The 13,720-nt window shown below is 41.2% G+C and overlaps 2 protein-coding genes across 2 annotated transcripts in view; both read left to right on the top strand.

Moving 5' to 3' along the window:
• The window catches only part of TAF15 (TATA-box binding protein associated factor 15), a 135,220-nt gene extending 131,711 nt beyond the window's left edge, over positions 1–3,509 (top strand). Inside the window, exons 13-17 of the mRNA XM_069089960.1 lie at positions 523–615; positions 1,555–1,639; positions 1,720–1,808; positions 1,916–2,348; positions 3,323–3,509. Of these exons, the coding sequence (XP_068946061.1) occupies positions 523–615; positions 1,555–1,639; positions 1,720–1,808; positions 1,916–2,348; positions 3,323–3,362 (740 nt within the window). The 3' untranslated portion in view covers positions 3,363–3,509. The remainder of the gene's footprint in view (positions 1–522; positions 616–1,554; positions 1,640–1,719; positions 1,809–1,915; positions 2,349–3,322) is intronic.
• LOC138162618 (protein Wfdc21-like) overlaps positions 1–13,720 on the top strand; it is a 387,573-nt gene that overhangs the window by 107,019 nt on the left and 266,834 nt on the right. The window lies entirely within an intron of this gene.

The raw sequence follows: 13,720 nt of genomic DNA on the forward strand, positions 1-13,720 counted from the left end.
TGTTAATACATGTGCTACTAGACTTGTGAAATTGTAAGGAAAGTCCTCTCTACAGTAGAGTGCTATAGAATTTTTTGCATTTTTTGGCACAGTCTATACGCAGTGACTATTGTAAACTGCCATCTGCCTGCATATATTTGGAGAAGATAGCTTTCTGTACTGGCACCTACAATTTGAGCTGCCCAGCTTTTGTTTCACTTCTGAGAACACTGACTTCCTAGAGGTTTCCCATGTCAAGTGTCCATCATGCTTGGGAGCTGGGAGCCCAGAATTCTTAAGCACTTTGATGTCCCCATATTTCTGTAGTATTATTAGATTGAAAGAAAGCATGATGGCCATGCTATGTGGAAAAGGAGCTCTTCAAACCCTTCTGCCTTGAATTTTGTGACTGATGCATTTGCATTTTTGTGAGGCTTCACTAATACTCCTTGTTCCTCTAAAAACAGTTTCATGGAGGGTGGTTACACAAATCCTTGTTCTTTGATTTCAACTATTGGTTGGAAACCACTTATTCTTTCCCAGGAAAAGAATTCCATGGCAACATCATCAAGGTATCTTTTGCCACTAGAAGACCCGAATTCCTGAGAGGAGGTGGAAGTGGAGGTGGGCGACGAGGTAAGATGTTCATTACTAGCAGGCCTGTTGCCTTGGCCTCTCATCTTATTGGAGGAGCCTGGGTTAACTTTCTTTCTCTAGGTTCCTCTCTTCTCTATTAAAATGATAGTTAGCATGGAGGGTATAGGATAGGTGAGGATGGAGGCTGGAGGTTTGCCCACTCAAGTGGGGTTTATGGCGTCTTAGAACTGACTGTTTAGAATCAGAAAAAGTTGTTTCTAGCTGGTCTTTTACGTTCAACCCCTGAAACCTCTATTCCTGGAGTATCAGAGAATCCTTGGGGAATATCAAATGTTTCAAGGGTGAACAATGGTGCCATTTCTTAAATGGCTGCTAGAGGAATATCTGGGAAGTCATCTGAAAAGGCATGTGTCAGGTCTTTGCTCCGTTGGAAGTGCAGATATAGCTGATAAAATAGCAAGTCACAGGGGGAATGGTTAAGGAGCATCTTGTGAACTTTCTGGTATAGTGTGGATTACACAACTTGTTTCTTTCCATAAAGGGAACAATTCTCCCCAATTGGATCTGTACACCTCTGCCTTCAGCTTTACAGTGACCAGATGTGGTCCATTATCTGTATTAGTCAAATGTATGTTGAGAATTGAAATAGAAAGTTGGGGTAGTCAGGTTACCTGTAGATTTTCAATACTTTAGGTATGCTTAGGTTAAATTTTAAAGTTGGATTACATTTTAGGGTTAAATTAGGGTTCATTTTTAAATGACATTGAATCTACTCTCATTGGTGATCTGTTTGAGTGTTCCTGTTTTTTGCCTTATAGTTACTAAAGTCCACACCTACATTCTAGAGTTGATTCTGTATTACTCCATTAGCTTTGTATTTGTTCAGTTCAGCCAGCAGGGGTAGTATGGGAACTGATTTTTTCAACAGTCAGGTGAGTTTTCTTGCCTTGTTCTCTTCTTTCTTGTTTTCTCTCTTAGGTTCCCGTGGAGGCTATAGAGGACGTGGAGGCTTTCAGGGTAGAGGTGGAGACCCTAAAAGTGGTGACTGGGTTTGTCCTAATCCGTAAGTATCTCTTGTTTGTGGGAAGGGGCTCCTGCATCACTTGGAAACAGTCTAAAAGCACATCTTTCCTTCTCTCTGAGGTCTTGTGGAAACATGAACTTTGCCCGGAGGAATTCCTGTAATCAGTGTAATGAACCCAGACCAGAGGACTCGCGTCCTTCAGGAGGAGGTGGGTTACCTCTTTAACAGTATCGCTATGTGGCTCACCCTTTGACCACAACTGAGGGGCTTTGTGGCTTTCTCCTTGGCCCTTCAGTTTGCATTTCTGTCGTATAGATTTCCGAGGAAGAGGCTATGGTGGCGAGAGGGGCTACAGAGGCCGAGGTGGCAGAGGTGGAGACCGAGGAGGCGGTGGCTATGGAGGAGACCGAAGTGGAGGTGGCTATGGGGGTGACCGCAGTGGTGGTGGCGGCTATGGAGGAGACCGGAGTGGCGGCGGCGGCTACGGGGGTGACCGGAGTGGCGGCGGCGGCTATGGGGGTGACCGGAGTGGTGGCTATGGGGGTGATCGAAGTGGCGGCGGCGGTTATGGAGGTGACCGAAGTGGTGGTGGTGGTGGCTATGGTGGTGACCGAAGTGGTGGTTATGGTGGTGACCGAAGCAGCGGCGGCTATGGAGGTGACCGAAGCGGCAGCGGCTATGGTGGAGACCGAGGTGGTGGCTATGGCGGAGACCGAGGAGGTGGTTATGGTGGCAAAATGGGAGGCAGGTGAGTATGTGTGTGTACTTGGGAATCATTACTCTTGGATTCTAGGATGGCTGGGTCTTTTGCTTCCCATTTTTATAGAATCTCATTTGTTGCAAGGGACTTCAACATTCCTCTAAGCCAGCCTCTATCTAAGTCATGAATCTTCTCTAAAATATTCCCAACAAGTGGTCATCTAGCTTCTTTAATATACATAGTGACAATTTAGATGGTAACACATTCTATTTTGGGTTAGCCCTAATCATTAGGATGTTCAGCCTTCTAAACTGAAATCTGCCCCTCAGTTTCTACCAGTTGCTCCTGGTTCTTTCTAGGGCCAAGCATAACAAATCCATTCTCTTTTCTTCATAATAATAATTGAAGGGGGCAGCTAGGTGGCGCAGTGAATCGAGCACAGACCCTGGAGTCAGGAGGACCTGAATTCAAATAGGGCCTCTGACACATAACACTTACTAGCTGTGTGACCTTGGGCAAGTCACTTAACCCCAACTGCCATTTCCCCCCCCTCCAAAAAAAAAGCAAAAACCCTAAAAAACAAAATCATAATAATTGATATTTATATCATTCTTTAAGGACTGCAAAATTACTGATCCCATTTGAGCCTTGCATTAACCTTTGAGGTCAGAACTACAGATATATTACCTTTTCAGACTTTGGAAGATTCAGTCACTTGTCTGGTCACATGACACAGCTAGTAAGTGCCAGGTTTTCCTGACTCCACCCAGTGTTCTCTCCAGTAGGAGCTATCTATATAAAGCCTGGGGGCTTGCATTTGAATACTTTCTATCCATGATTCCATTTGGAGTGCTGTATTTCTAAGAGATTGACTTTTCTTGAGATTCAGGTAGAACTCCTCCACCCTCCTCAGTAGGAATTGTAACTTTTCATTGACTTCTTTCATCAGTTCACCATCACGTATTTGTCTTTATACTTAGAAAGCCCCAAACTTAGTCTTGCTTTTTATTTTTCATTTCTAGAAATGACTACAGAAATGATCAGCGTAATCGACCATACTGAAGACCGTCTTGATTGTTCCTTTGCCTCTGACATGTTCGATAGTGAAGTTGCCAGAGTTCTGCCTGCTGCTTTCCTTGTGGCCTCTTCTCCAGTAGTGGAATTAAGTGACATTTGGATTTTTATTTTGGTGGGAGGGATGGGGCAGTTTTTCTTTTAGAAATGTCCATTGAAATTTCCCCTTTTAATTTCCAACCTTCTTCCCAACTCTTGAACAGTCTGAGAAGCTGAATACGTTGTAAAATATTGCCAAAATGGAAAGTGTTTTGTAATACTGCAATAAAGGCTGCTTGTTTTTTTTTTTGTGGACTCTTGTACCTCAGCGCCATTTTCTTACACATCAGCATGAAAAATGGTCCAGTATAGGATCAGACTGTAGTGAATTAGGAAATTAACTATATTCCAGTAACTTTTTAACTCAAGAAATTAAATATCATCAGTAGTAGTCATTGAGTTGTATATATGGGTTCCAGAAGTCTTAGAGCTATTTTAAACTTTAATCCTAAACAGCTTAAAATTGCTCTAAGACTTTTGGGACACACTGTATTGTGTTCTAAGTACTCTACAATGGGTTAGTCTGACACGATCCTTTCCCTCTAGAAGCTTATGGGTACAGAAAAAAGTACAAAGTAGCTAAAGGTCATAGAGTAGGTAAAGATACTGAATTTCTATAGCATAGAAAAAAGGGAGTAATTCACAAGAGTTGGGTAGGATATCAGCATCACCTCACAGAAATGGGGAGTCCCTTGAATTGCTCCTTAAAGGAAAGATGGGATTGAGAAGATGAGGAAGGGCATTCCAGACTGGGCCAATAGCACCTACATCTGTATACAGGTACCACCAACTTGAACAGAAGAGGCAGCAGGGAGTCTAGAAAAATGTTTTATTGGTTTAAAAAACAGTATCACCATTTCTGTCTTCCTTTAAAAGAAACCCTACCTTGTAATAAAGAAATGTAGTTACATAAACTAACACATTTGGTCATGTCTGGCAACATAATATTTACCGCGTGGCATCCACAGGCCACCATTTGCCAATCTAAAGGAGAGGTGGCATGTGGTCTCGTGGCTTTTGAAATTGGTCACTTGCATTGATTTAAAGTTCTGATGTCTTTCAGTATTGCTTTCCTTTCCATTTCTATAATTGTATAAATTGTTCTCAGTTTTGTTAATTTCTTTACAGTTCATATGTATTGCCCCAAGTTTCTCTCAAATCTTAGTAGTTATCATTTCCACTGGTACCATTCATATGCCACAATTTGGTCAGCCATTCCCCAACATTTTACCCATTTTATTTCTAGTTTCTTGTTAATACAAAAAGTGTTGCACATGCATATATACATATAAATTTTTTTTCCCCTTTTTGCTACATGAGGGATGTTTCCCCCTTTTTTTTGACCTTGTTGAGATGTAGGACCAGTAGTGATATCTGGGTTAGAATGAGTGAAGTTTCTAGTGCAATTATTATTTTCCAGAATGGAAGGACTTGTTCTTTATTTTTGAAGAGGTCCAGTGTTGGTGATGAATTGCAGGTGTATTGGGTTTAAGTGAGGCAGAATTGCACAGTCGCCAACCTTACTCTGAGTCATTGAAGTCCAGTGGCAGGACAAAAGTCAGGATCGCTGGTGAGGGTCTAGGATTCATTGGGTGACCTTGGTGTCTGAAGTCTGACCAAGGGCTAAACTCTCCATGGCATGTGCTTTAGCTGCCTTCGTGACTGTTGGAACAAATTGTTCTCATCCACCTACTCTTCTTAACTCACGGATAGGTCTGCCCATCTGCTGAGATGGTTTTACTGGAGTGTGGCCACTGCATATGCTACTACAGCTTTTTGGAGCCACAAGAGAGAGAGAAGGTGGTTATCAGAGGTGGATGAGAAACCCTGAAAAGAGCTCAGCAAGGCCTCTTGCCAGAGGTGCTAGACTTCCCTGAACATCCCATGGAGGACTAATTCACAGCTCTACCAGCAGGGATCCTACAGGGACTTGCTTTCCACAACTTCTGACATTTAGCATTTTGGCTTTTCTAATGCATGAGGTGAAACTGTAGAGTTGTTTTAATTCGCATTACTTTGATCCTTTAAAGGGGTAGTTTTGTGTATCTTCTGAAAACAATACTCTTTGTGTGACATCCTTATATAGTTGTCTTAATTCCTTTTATATCTTGCCTATCAGACCTTAATCAGAGGCTTTTCATGTGAAGATTTTTTTACTGCATGACTTTTCTTATAGTTTGCATTGACATTGATTTTACATGTTGCAAAAGATTTTTATATTTGACCTAACTGAAATTATCCATTTAATATTTTATTGTCACTTTTATCCTTTTAAGATTTCCTTGGTGATAGTTGTAAAGGGGTATTCTTCCCATTTTCTTTGATTTGTTTTTGTAATGTGACCTTTTATCTTTTAGGGCAAGTATCTTTTTGGAGCTTATTGTGATATATGATGTAAAATTCTGATTTAAACCTAATTTCTGCTAAATTGCTTTCCAATGGAGAGCCTTTTGAGAGGGTTTTTTTTTTCAGACTGTTCTGGGATTTTAGATGTAAAGCAGTATTTCAGGAAAATCATTGATTCGATTCATTGTGGGCAGGAGAGATTGTAAGCAGGAGGGCCAGTTAATAGATATTATTTGCAGGCTAGAGGTGTGTCAGTGCCAAATGTTATGCTAAGAAGTAGACAAGGGCGGCCAGTGAGTAAAAGCAAAGTTGTTGATCACTAATTTCTTGGGGTCATCATCCCATTGTTACGTGTTCGTTGACAGTAAAGTCTTTTTTTTGGGGGGGGGGAATTTCCCCAAACTGAAGTGACAAATAGTGAGATGCAATTGGGGACCAGTTCTGCTTTGTTTAGGAAAGTTTACTCTATACCAGATCTAGTATAGCGGTGGCACCCTAAGTAGAATTATGCCTACCAGCCTGGTACCAGCCTGCTTTGTAATTATTTACATCAAGCCTTTTTAGGCTAGTAAAATTCTGGTCAAAGTAGAAAATGTGGTGGGAGATTATATAGTGCAAAGTACTGCTTACAGATCGATAAGAGGCATTTAGAAAACCAGAGCACGTGGTGAAAGAAGATTGGGGTGGGGGCAGTGTCCCTAAATTGTCGGGGTGTCTGGGTGGGTACCATAGTGCACAGAACCTGAGCTTAGAATTGCTGGGTAAGGAAGTACCTTTTACCAGCCCAAGTCAGTACCTTCTGTGAAATTAGTTTCAGAGTTGCCCAGAATACTGTGTTCAAATAACAACTCTGATACTTCCTATTTATGCAACCTGTACCAAGTCAGCTTTCCCCCCCTCAGGTTGCCAAATCATTAATATCTCAGTTTTAGTATACTCCTTCCAAGCCTGCTGATGAGGACCCTGGAGTAACCTTTCACCCATGCTCACAAGTCCTGATAATTCCATCTCTAGGCCTCCCTTTGTTGAATATTCTTCCTCTTTGCCTCTTGGAATCCCTAGCTATGCAAGGCCTAGATCCCATGATGCTTCTTGTACAAGGCCTGTCCAAATGCCTCTGGTGGTTAGATCTCCTTCCCTCTCCCCCTTCTCCCTCTGTTATTCTGTATTTGGTATGCAGTTTCCAGTGACCTTTTTTTGTCTTTTTATTTCCTGGGTAAACTGTGCTTAGTAGATAGTTACTTTCCTTCCTTGGCCTTTGCTTTCTCAGGGGAAAAGACTTGCTCCCTAGCCCAGTGCTAGGGTGACTCATTTGGATTCTGCTTCCCCAAGCCTCCTACAGAATTAGCCCCATAACCTACTGTCTTGGAGCAAGCACAATCTGTTTAGGTTTTCTGAGAGTTTGTGCTATTATAACAGTAATGATGGGGAAAGTTACAGGAATTATGAATCAAGAACAATTATGATTCCATGATCCTGTCCTTATCGACAGGGATTATTTGTTACTGCTGTTTGGAAAAATTTTTTTTTATTGTAAACTTGGATTTGGGCAGATGATATCTAAGTTTTCTTCTAGCCCTAACCAAAAAAAAAAAATTAGTTCAATAGAGCAGGTTGTAGGCAAGGACTCTACTCCTAGTGGCAGGATTAAACAAAATCTCGATTTGGGATGTCACAAAGTTGATTCTAGGATGTGTATAGAGAATGTGTAGATGTTATAAGGAAATAAGTACAAGGGCCAAACAGGAGCTCTAAAAGAAGTCATTTAATGACTAGCTTTAAGAATCAGTCTCAAAGCACAGCTAACATTAAATGTGCCCCTTAAGTTTTTCCAGTATGTTTGATATGCAAATCCAACAAGTGGAGATGGTTTGATTATTGTAAATCTCAAGCCTGGTAAGACTTATGAAACAATTTTGAAAAAAGACAAAATGCTGAGAACATAGGAAAAGTGGTAGAGTAGGCAGTTGGACCAGAAGAGTGTAAAATGTTCTTTGGCAAGATATGTCTGTTATCCATATTCTGGAAATGAGCAGGGAATTAAAGGCATTCTGGAAACACAGAATTTTGAATGGGGAAAAAGTATGGATTCTGGGAGATGCCCTGAAGAGAGCATGATTTCATTCATTCTAAATTTAAGCATGTATCAAATGCCTTCTATTCAAGAAAACAAATTCAACAAATAGGTGTCCTACCATTTAAACAAAGCAGCATATATTTTAAAAATATATCTTTTGTTTTTAACATCACCAGAATTTCTCCCACTATCCCTTCCCCTGCCTAATAGCAGAGACTAGTTTCATAAAACAATAATTATAAAGAAATCAGCAAAACTGATAAATGCAATTAACTATACCCACAGACCTCTCGCTTCTGCAAAGGAGTCGACTGGTGGTGTCTTCTTTCTTTTCACTGGATCCATGATTGTTCTTTGTAATTTTGCAATATTTGTCTTCAATGCTTTGTGGTGGTTTTTTCCATTTTTCCATTGTAGTCATTGTGTATATTGTGTTCTTAGCTCAGCTTTGCTGCATCAGATTGTGTAAATCTTTCCATGCTTTCTTGGTGTTCATGACATTCATCATTTCTTGTGACACAGTAATATTCCATTACATTTGTGTATCAGAATTTGCTTAACCATTCTATGATTGAGGGATGATTTATTTTGTTTCTAATTCTCTGCTAGGTCAAAAGGTGTTGCTATAAAATATTTTGCTGGTCTCTGAGCTTATGATCCTAGTAATGGAATCTCTGGGTTAAAAAAAAAAAAGCGTGTATTAAGTACTTAGGATGAGCCAAATACTGGGCTAAAATCCAGGATACAAATAGCAAAATCAACAATCCCATAAAAGAAAGGTGGGCTGCAGGGCATAGAGAAAGATCAGGAACTTCTAAGGATTCAGTGGTTGGGAAGATGGCCAGGGACCTTAGGTTACAACAGTAGTTCAGGTGACAATGCTAGAGTCTGATAGGTCATCCTGTCACCAGGAAGAATAGAGTTGTCGACTCCCATCTCATCCAAACCATAAATTAGGATGGCATATCTGGGAATACAAACAGAAAACCTTCCCAAATAGGCTATCAGATACCCACAAATGATCTCCCAGGTGGTGGAGTTCATCGTTTCTTAGGTTGCCCTCTCTCCCCTTTCCACTGGCATGTAAGTTTTCTCTGGGAATGAGGGAGGTGGTTAAATTAACATTCCAGCTAAGTAAGATATTAGGAGAACTTGAATCCTGTTGTGTTTATCCTGGGTCCTCCAAGGTAGAGAGGAATAGGGAGATGTTACTGTCTCTGTTGCCCCCTGGTGGTCACAAGCACACCTGATGTGCCTATATTGCTCCAAAAATGGCCTCAGAAAGGGAAACGGATTTATGAGATTATAGAGAAAGCATGGGAAGGGAACTCAGAGGCCATCTAGTTCAACCCAGTAAGTACTTTTGAGTCTTTATCGTGTAGAGGGAGCAATTATCCAGAAACTTTGAAGCAACAAAATTTTTTTTTGTATAAAACTCCCCTCCCTGAAGTTATAGGGAAGAAATATATGTATATGTGTACATACACACAAATATACATACAAACGTGTGTATGTGTATGTATGTGTGTATATGTATATGTAAACACTTTAAAACCCTCCATTTATACAGTTACATCGACTTTAGGCAACTAAACTTGGTTTGCTCATGAAACCAATGTGTTTGGTCTATTTCCTCTCTCTTATCTCCATCTGTCAAAAATCCAATTCATCCTTTAAATTCCAATTCAAAAGTCGGCTCCTTCATTGAGCTTTCCCTTCCCCTTCAGAAAGGAAGACATCGATCCTCATGTTCTTTCTCATGGCATTTTCCATAGATTCTTAGATTTTGAAGGGACCTTGGGGACCATCAGTTTCCTCAACTATAAAGTGGAAATAGTGACACCTAGTCTCCCAGGTTACTATGAAGAGCAAATGAGAGAACATTTGTGAAGTGCTTTGCACAGTGGAGTAGGAGCCATAGAAATGCTGGCTGTGATGATGATGACAATGTCCAAGCTTCTTTTGTTTTGTAGTGGAGGAAACTGAGGCTCACAGAAGTAAATAGACTTGACCAAGGTCACATAGGCCTTTTACGAAGCAGTAGAAGTGAGATTTGAAGCTGGTTCCTCTTCTTTCAAAATTCTCTTTCATTTCACTGTAGTACCATGCTGCCATGATGGCGTTTGTTAGTTCTCTGAGGTTAGAGACTGTCTTGTTCATTTTTGTAGTTCCCATAAATACTTAGCACACCACTGTGAACATAGTAGGTGTTTAGTAAGGATTAGTTGGATACAACTGAGAATATGTATGTGTGTGTATTTGCATATATATACACACATACATACACATATATATGCACATATACACATATATGTAAAAGTGGATGGGAAATTAAATTTTTTTCTGATTACAGAGGACTCCCCAAATCCTTAAACCTTAAGCTTTTTTCCCTAATTTTTTTCCATTTTTGTTTTGTTCTCCCATGCACTGGATTTGTAGAGAGAGTTTGGCCGTGGCAAGAACACTGAATTTGGAGTCAGGAGTAGCTGTCAATTTGGTGGTCTATAGGAAAAGTAAAGAGAAATCTTCATTTGTTTTAGGGACTCCCAGAGCTTTATCTTCTATGGATTTCCAGCAAGGGATAAGGAGTATATTTCTCTAGAAACTGGGGCAACAACCAGATGGCAGTGGGAATGTGCACTTGCCTAGGAGAGCCTGAGGCCCTGGTTGCCTTTGCCACTCTTTTTCCTTCCATGAACACAGGCCAGTGACCAGGGATCCTGAGAAGTGGGTATTTCCAGCTCTGGTGGTAAGCTCATGGGTGGAGAATTCCTGTGATCTTGAGTTGTTGGCTGCCAAGTGAGAAGATGACTATCTCCAGGTTCATTCTATAGCTGAAGGACCCAAGAGAGCCATGCCCTTGCTGCCCAGAGATCTGGATCTCCTGAACTGTTAGCACACTTTGAACAAACAATCCCCCTCTCATCTGATCAGCAATAGCCAAGTAATTCAATGTAATTTCAGGTCTAGCAAAGTCTACATCTTCTTTTGTTCTTAGTCCTCCATGATGTGGATTTAGTCTGTCTGCTACAAGTCACACAAGTGACTCTTCTTTCTCTTAGGCTAGACATTGTTTGGCTATGTGGATCACCTTTATCTAGAAGGTCTGATAACTAAACTCTCAAACTCAGGTACTCTCACACATGATGTATCTATGAGGCAACCCTCAAGGCTGGTGTTACGTAGGACATCCTCCTACTCTGATTAGACTCCAGGATTATGCCATTTGGAAAACGAAATCTTCCCCACCTCCCTTCTTCAGGTTCAACAGCATTGCTTACAAACTTTTCTCTCCAAACATGTCTGTGCTTTTGCAGGAGCACTGCCATAACTGGCTACTGTTGTTCCTTGGTTTAGGGGCATTCATTCTCAGGTATTCTCTCAGGTCAAACATAAGCACATGTCTGCCCTTGGTAGGTACACTCTTCTGCATCAAGGCAAACATTTCTACTTCCTTTAGGAAGAAACTGTTCAAGCACAAGCTTCTTTCCCCCCAGGACCAGTGTAGTAGCAAGCACCCCAAGCGTCCCCAGGGTGGCTGCCAACACAGGTTCTTAGATCTGCTTTGCTAAAGGAAAGCAACTCAAAATTGGTTAACAAGCTTACTTTAATCAGTCAAATATATATAGTTTACCTAGTTCAGGGGGAAAAGGTCAGCACCCCGAACTTCTGAGTATCAAGAGAGAGAAACAGATCAAGTAGATAGGTTTCCAAACTGTCCAACCATTATATCCATACCAAATCAACATCTGGGTTTTTCAAAGCCTGGGTGGGGAGTGGGAGGGGGGGGTCTCAATAACGGCTTCCCTAGAGTCTTATCTGATCAAATCACAGAACACTTCTCAAAAGTGAGCCCCAAAAGCCTCAAATCAGGGTTTATATAGCCTTCTCCTGGCTCAGAGAATGTAACAACCTTCTGGACCCACTGGGTAATCAAAAAGTATCTACTGAAAAACAAGCCTCCCACCCCAGGCTCCAGGTGCACTTTAGCCTAGGGGGAGGGAAGATCTTAAAAATTTACATTTCCATTACAACCAGTCTTTGTTGCACACTGATCTGCTCTCTGAAAATTTCTTCTGTAGGCCAATGTAAAAGAGTGACTCCTACATGAATGTGATGGGCTGTGCTCTAAGCACTATAAAAAACTATAAAAGAACAAATGAAACTATAGAAGAAACTATAAAAGCGCCATGGATACTGAGAAATATGGATACTTATATGAACTGGTACAAAGTGAAGTAAGCAGTGCCAGGAATATCGGAAGAGCTTTAGGAAGAGGGAAAGGAAAGGAGATACATTGAATCAGAATAGAGAAAGGGAAACAAATGGAGCTCTAAAGGGGGCAGTATACTTCTGAGATTTAGCTAGGGGAGAACAAGTAGATAAGATAATATTGAGGTTTCCCTGGAAGGAGGAAGGGAGTTGATCATGTGAGTCATGCTACATTTCTTCCCCTCTTCCAAGTCTATTGTGGGCATACTTAGGTTATTCTATACAACAGAGGGGCTCTCTGGTGGGAAAGAAGACCCAGTATACTTAGGATAGGGTCAGGGATTCAACCATGTACATCTGACCAGTTTGGTACCTTGTATGCCAACTGCCCAGAGGCACCAATGAACAATATTCCACAAAGGAATAGGAATTTCTAGCTAGAAATTATCTTGGGGTATGGTACTAAGATCCAGGCAGTGGCCATAGGTTTTCTGGTCATCTCTGTAGCAAAGTCAGAGGCTGATCCCTAAGGCTTTTTGAATAGCAGACTAGCAACATAACGCTAACACAAAAAGTTGCACTCACCCACATTTTCTCCTTGTAAAATATCTTCCCCCACTATGCCTAGGTAACCTTCCTTTTGCTGGACTGAGGAGAATCTCATTTAATCTCAGTCTTGAACCTGAGCTACCTGATCCTTTCAGTCAGCCCTACTGAGGTACTACACAACTGTATTAAATTTCACCTTCAGTTTAATGTTCTAATCTGCTAGGATCTTTTTGGATTTAGGCTGTCATTTAGTGTGCTGGCTATCTCTGCAGAGGGAGTTGTCTGCTCCCATCTCCATCAGGGTTGCTTCCCTAGCCTATGACTATAGGGGTCCGGTTAGAAGCAGAACTGGCAATCTATGGCCAGGGAGGGGAGGAAGGGAGAGAGCAGCTGTTACAGACAATGGGTTGAGGGTTCTGAGCTATCTCAGTTGGGGTCTTAGGGGAGGTGATGGTAAAGGTGGTGTTTCCTACATACTGTCTCTTGTCCCTCAGGTTTCCTCATTGCTTCCTCTAAACTGGCCTACTTGTCTGATTGGTGACATTTGTTTGACAGTTAGTATTGGTGATGGTGAGATGGAATATCCCTTCTGATGGGGTAGCCAATCTTCAGATTGCCAATGACGTGACACCTCACCCAAAGTCCTTTACTGTTGGAGTTTTGAGTTCTAAAGTGACTGTGTCTTTTTTCCACCGTTTTAAGAATCACAGAGATTGTGAAGGAATTGTATTATAATTCTATTTGAGATGTAGGAAATTGTATCCATCTTGTATGGGTGCAGAGCATGCTTTTACTAGGATGTAGTGTGGTGCAGTGAAGAAAACTGGATTTGGAGTGAGAGGATTCATATACCACAATTTGTTCAGTCTTCCCAATTTGACCTTTTGAGTTTCCATTCTTTACTATAACAAAAAATGCTGATAGTTTTTGTACATCTGAATTCTTCCCCTCTTCCTTTGATTTCTTTGGGATATAAACCTCGAAGTGTGTGAGAATAATGACTTCTTATATTGTTTGGAATAAATTGTTCTGCCTAAATCCAACCCTATGTCATTAAAAATTGTCTGCATCCAGAATGTCACCTGACCCCAGTAACTCTCTAGGAATGCTGGAAATGACCACA

The sequence above is a fragment of the Petaurus breviceps genome, unplaced genomic scaffold (assembly GCF_028583685.1).
Source record: "Petaurus breviceps papuanus isolate PSGF00001 unplaced genomic scaffold, PetGlider_PUasm1.0 186, whole genome shotgun sequence".
NCBI lineage: Eukaryota > Metazoa > Chordata > Mammalia > Diprotodontia > Petauridae > Petaurus > Petaurus breviceps.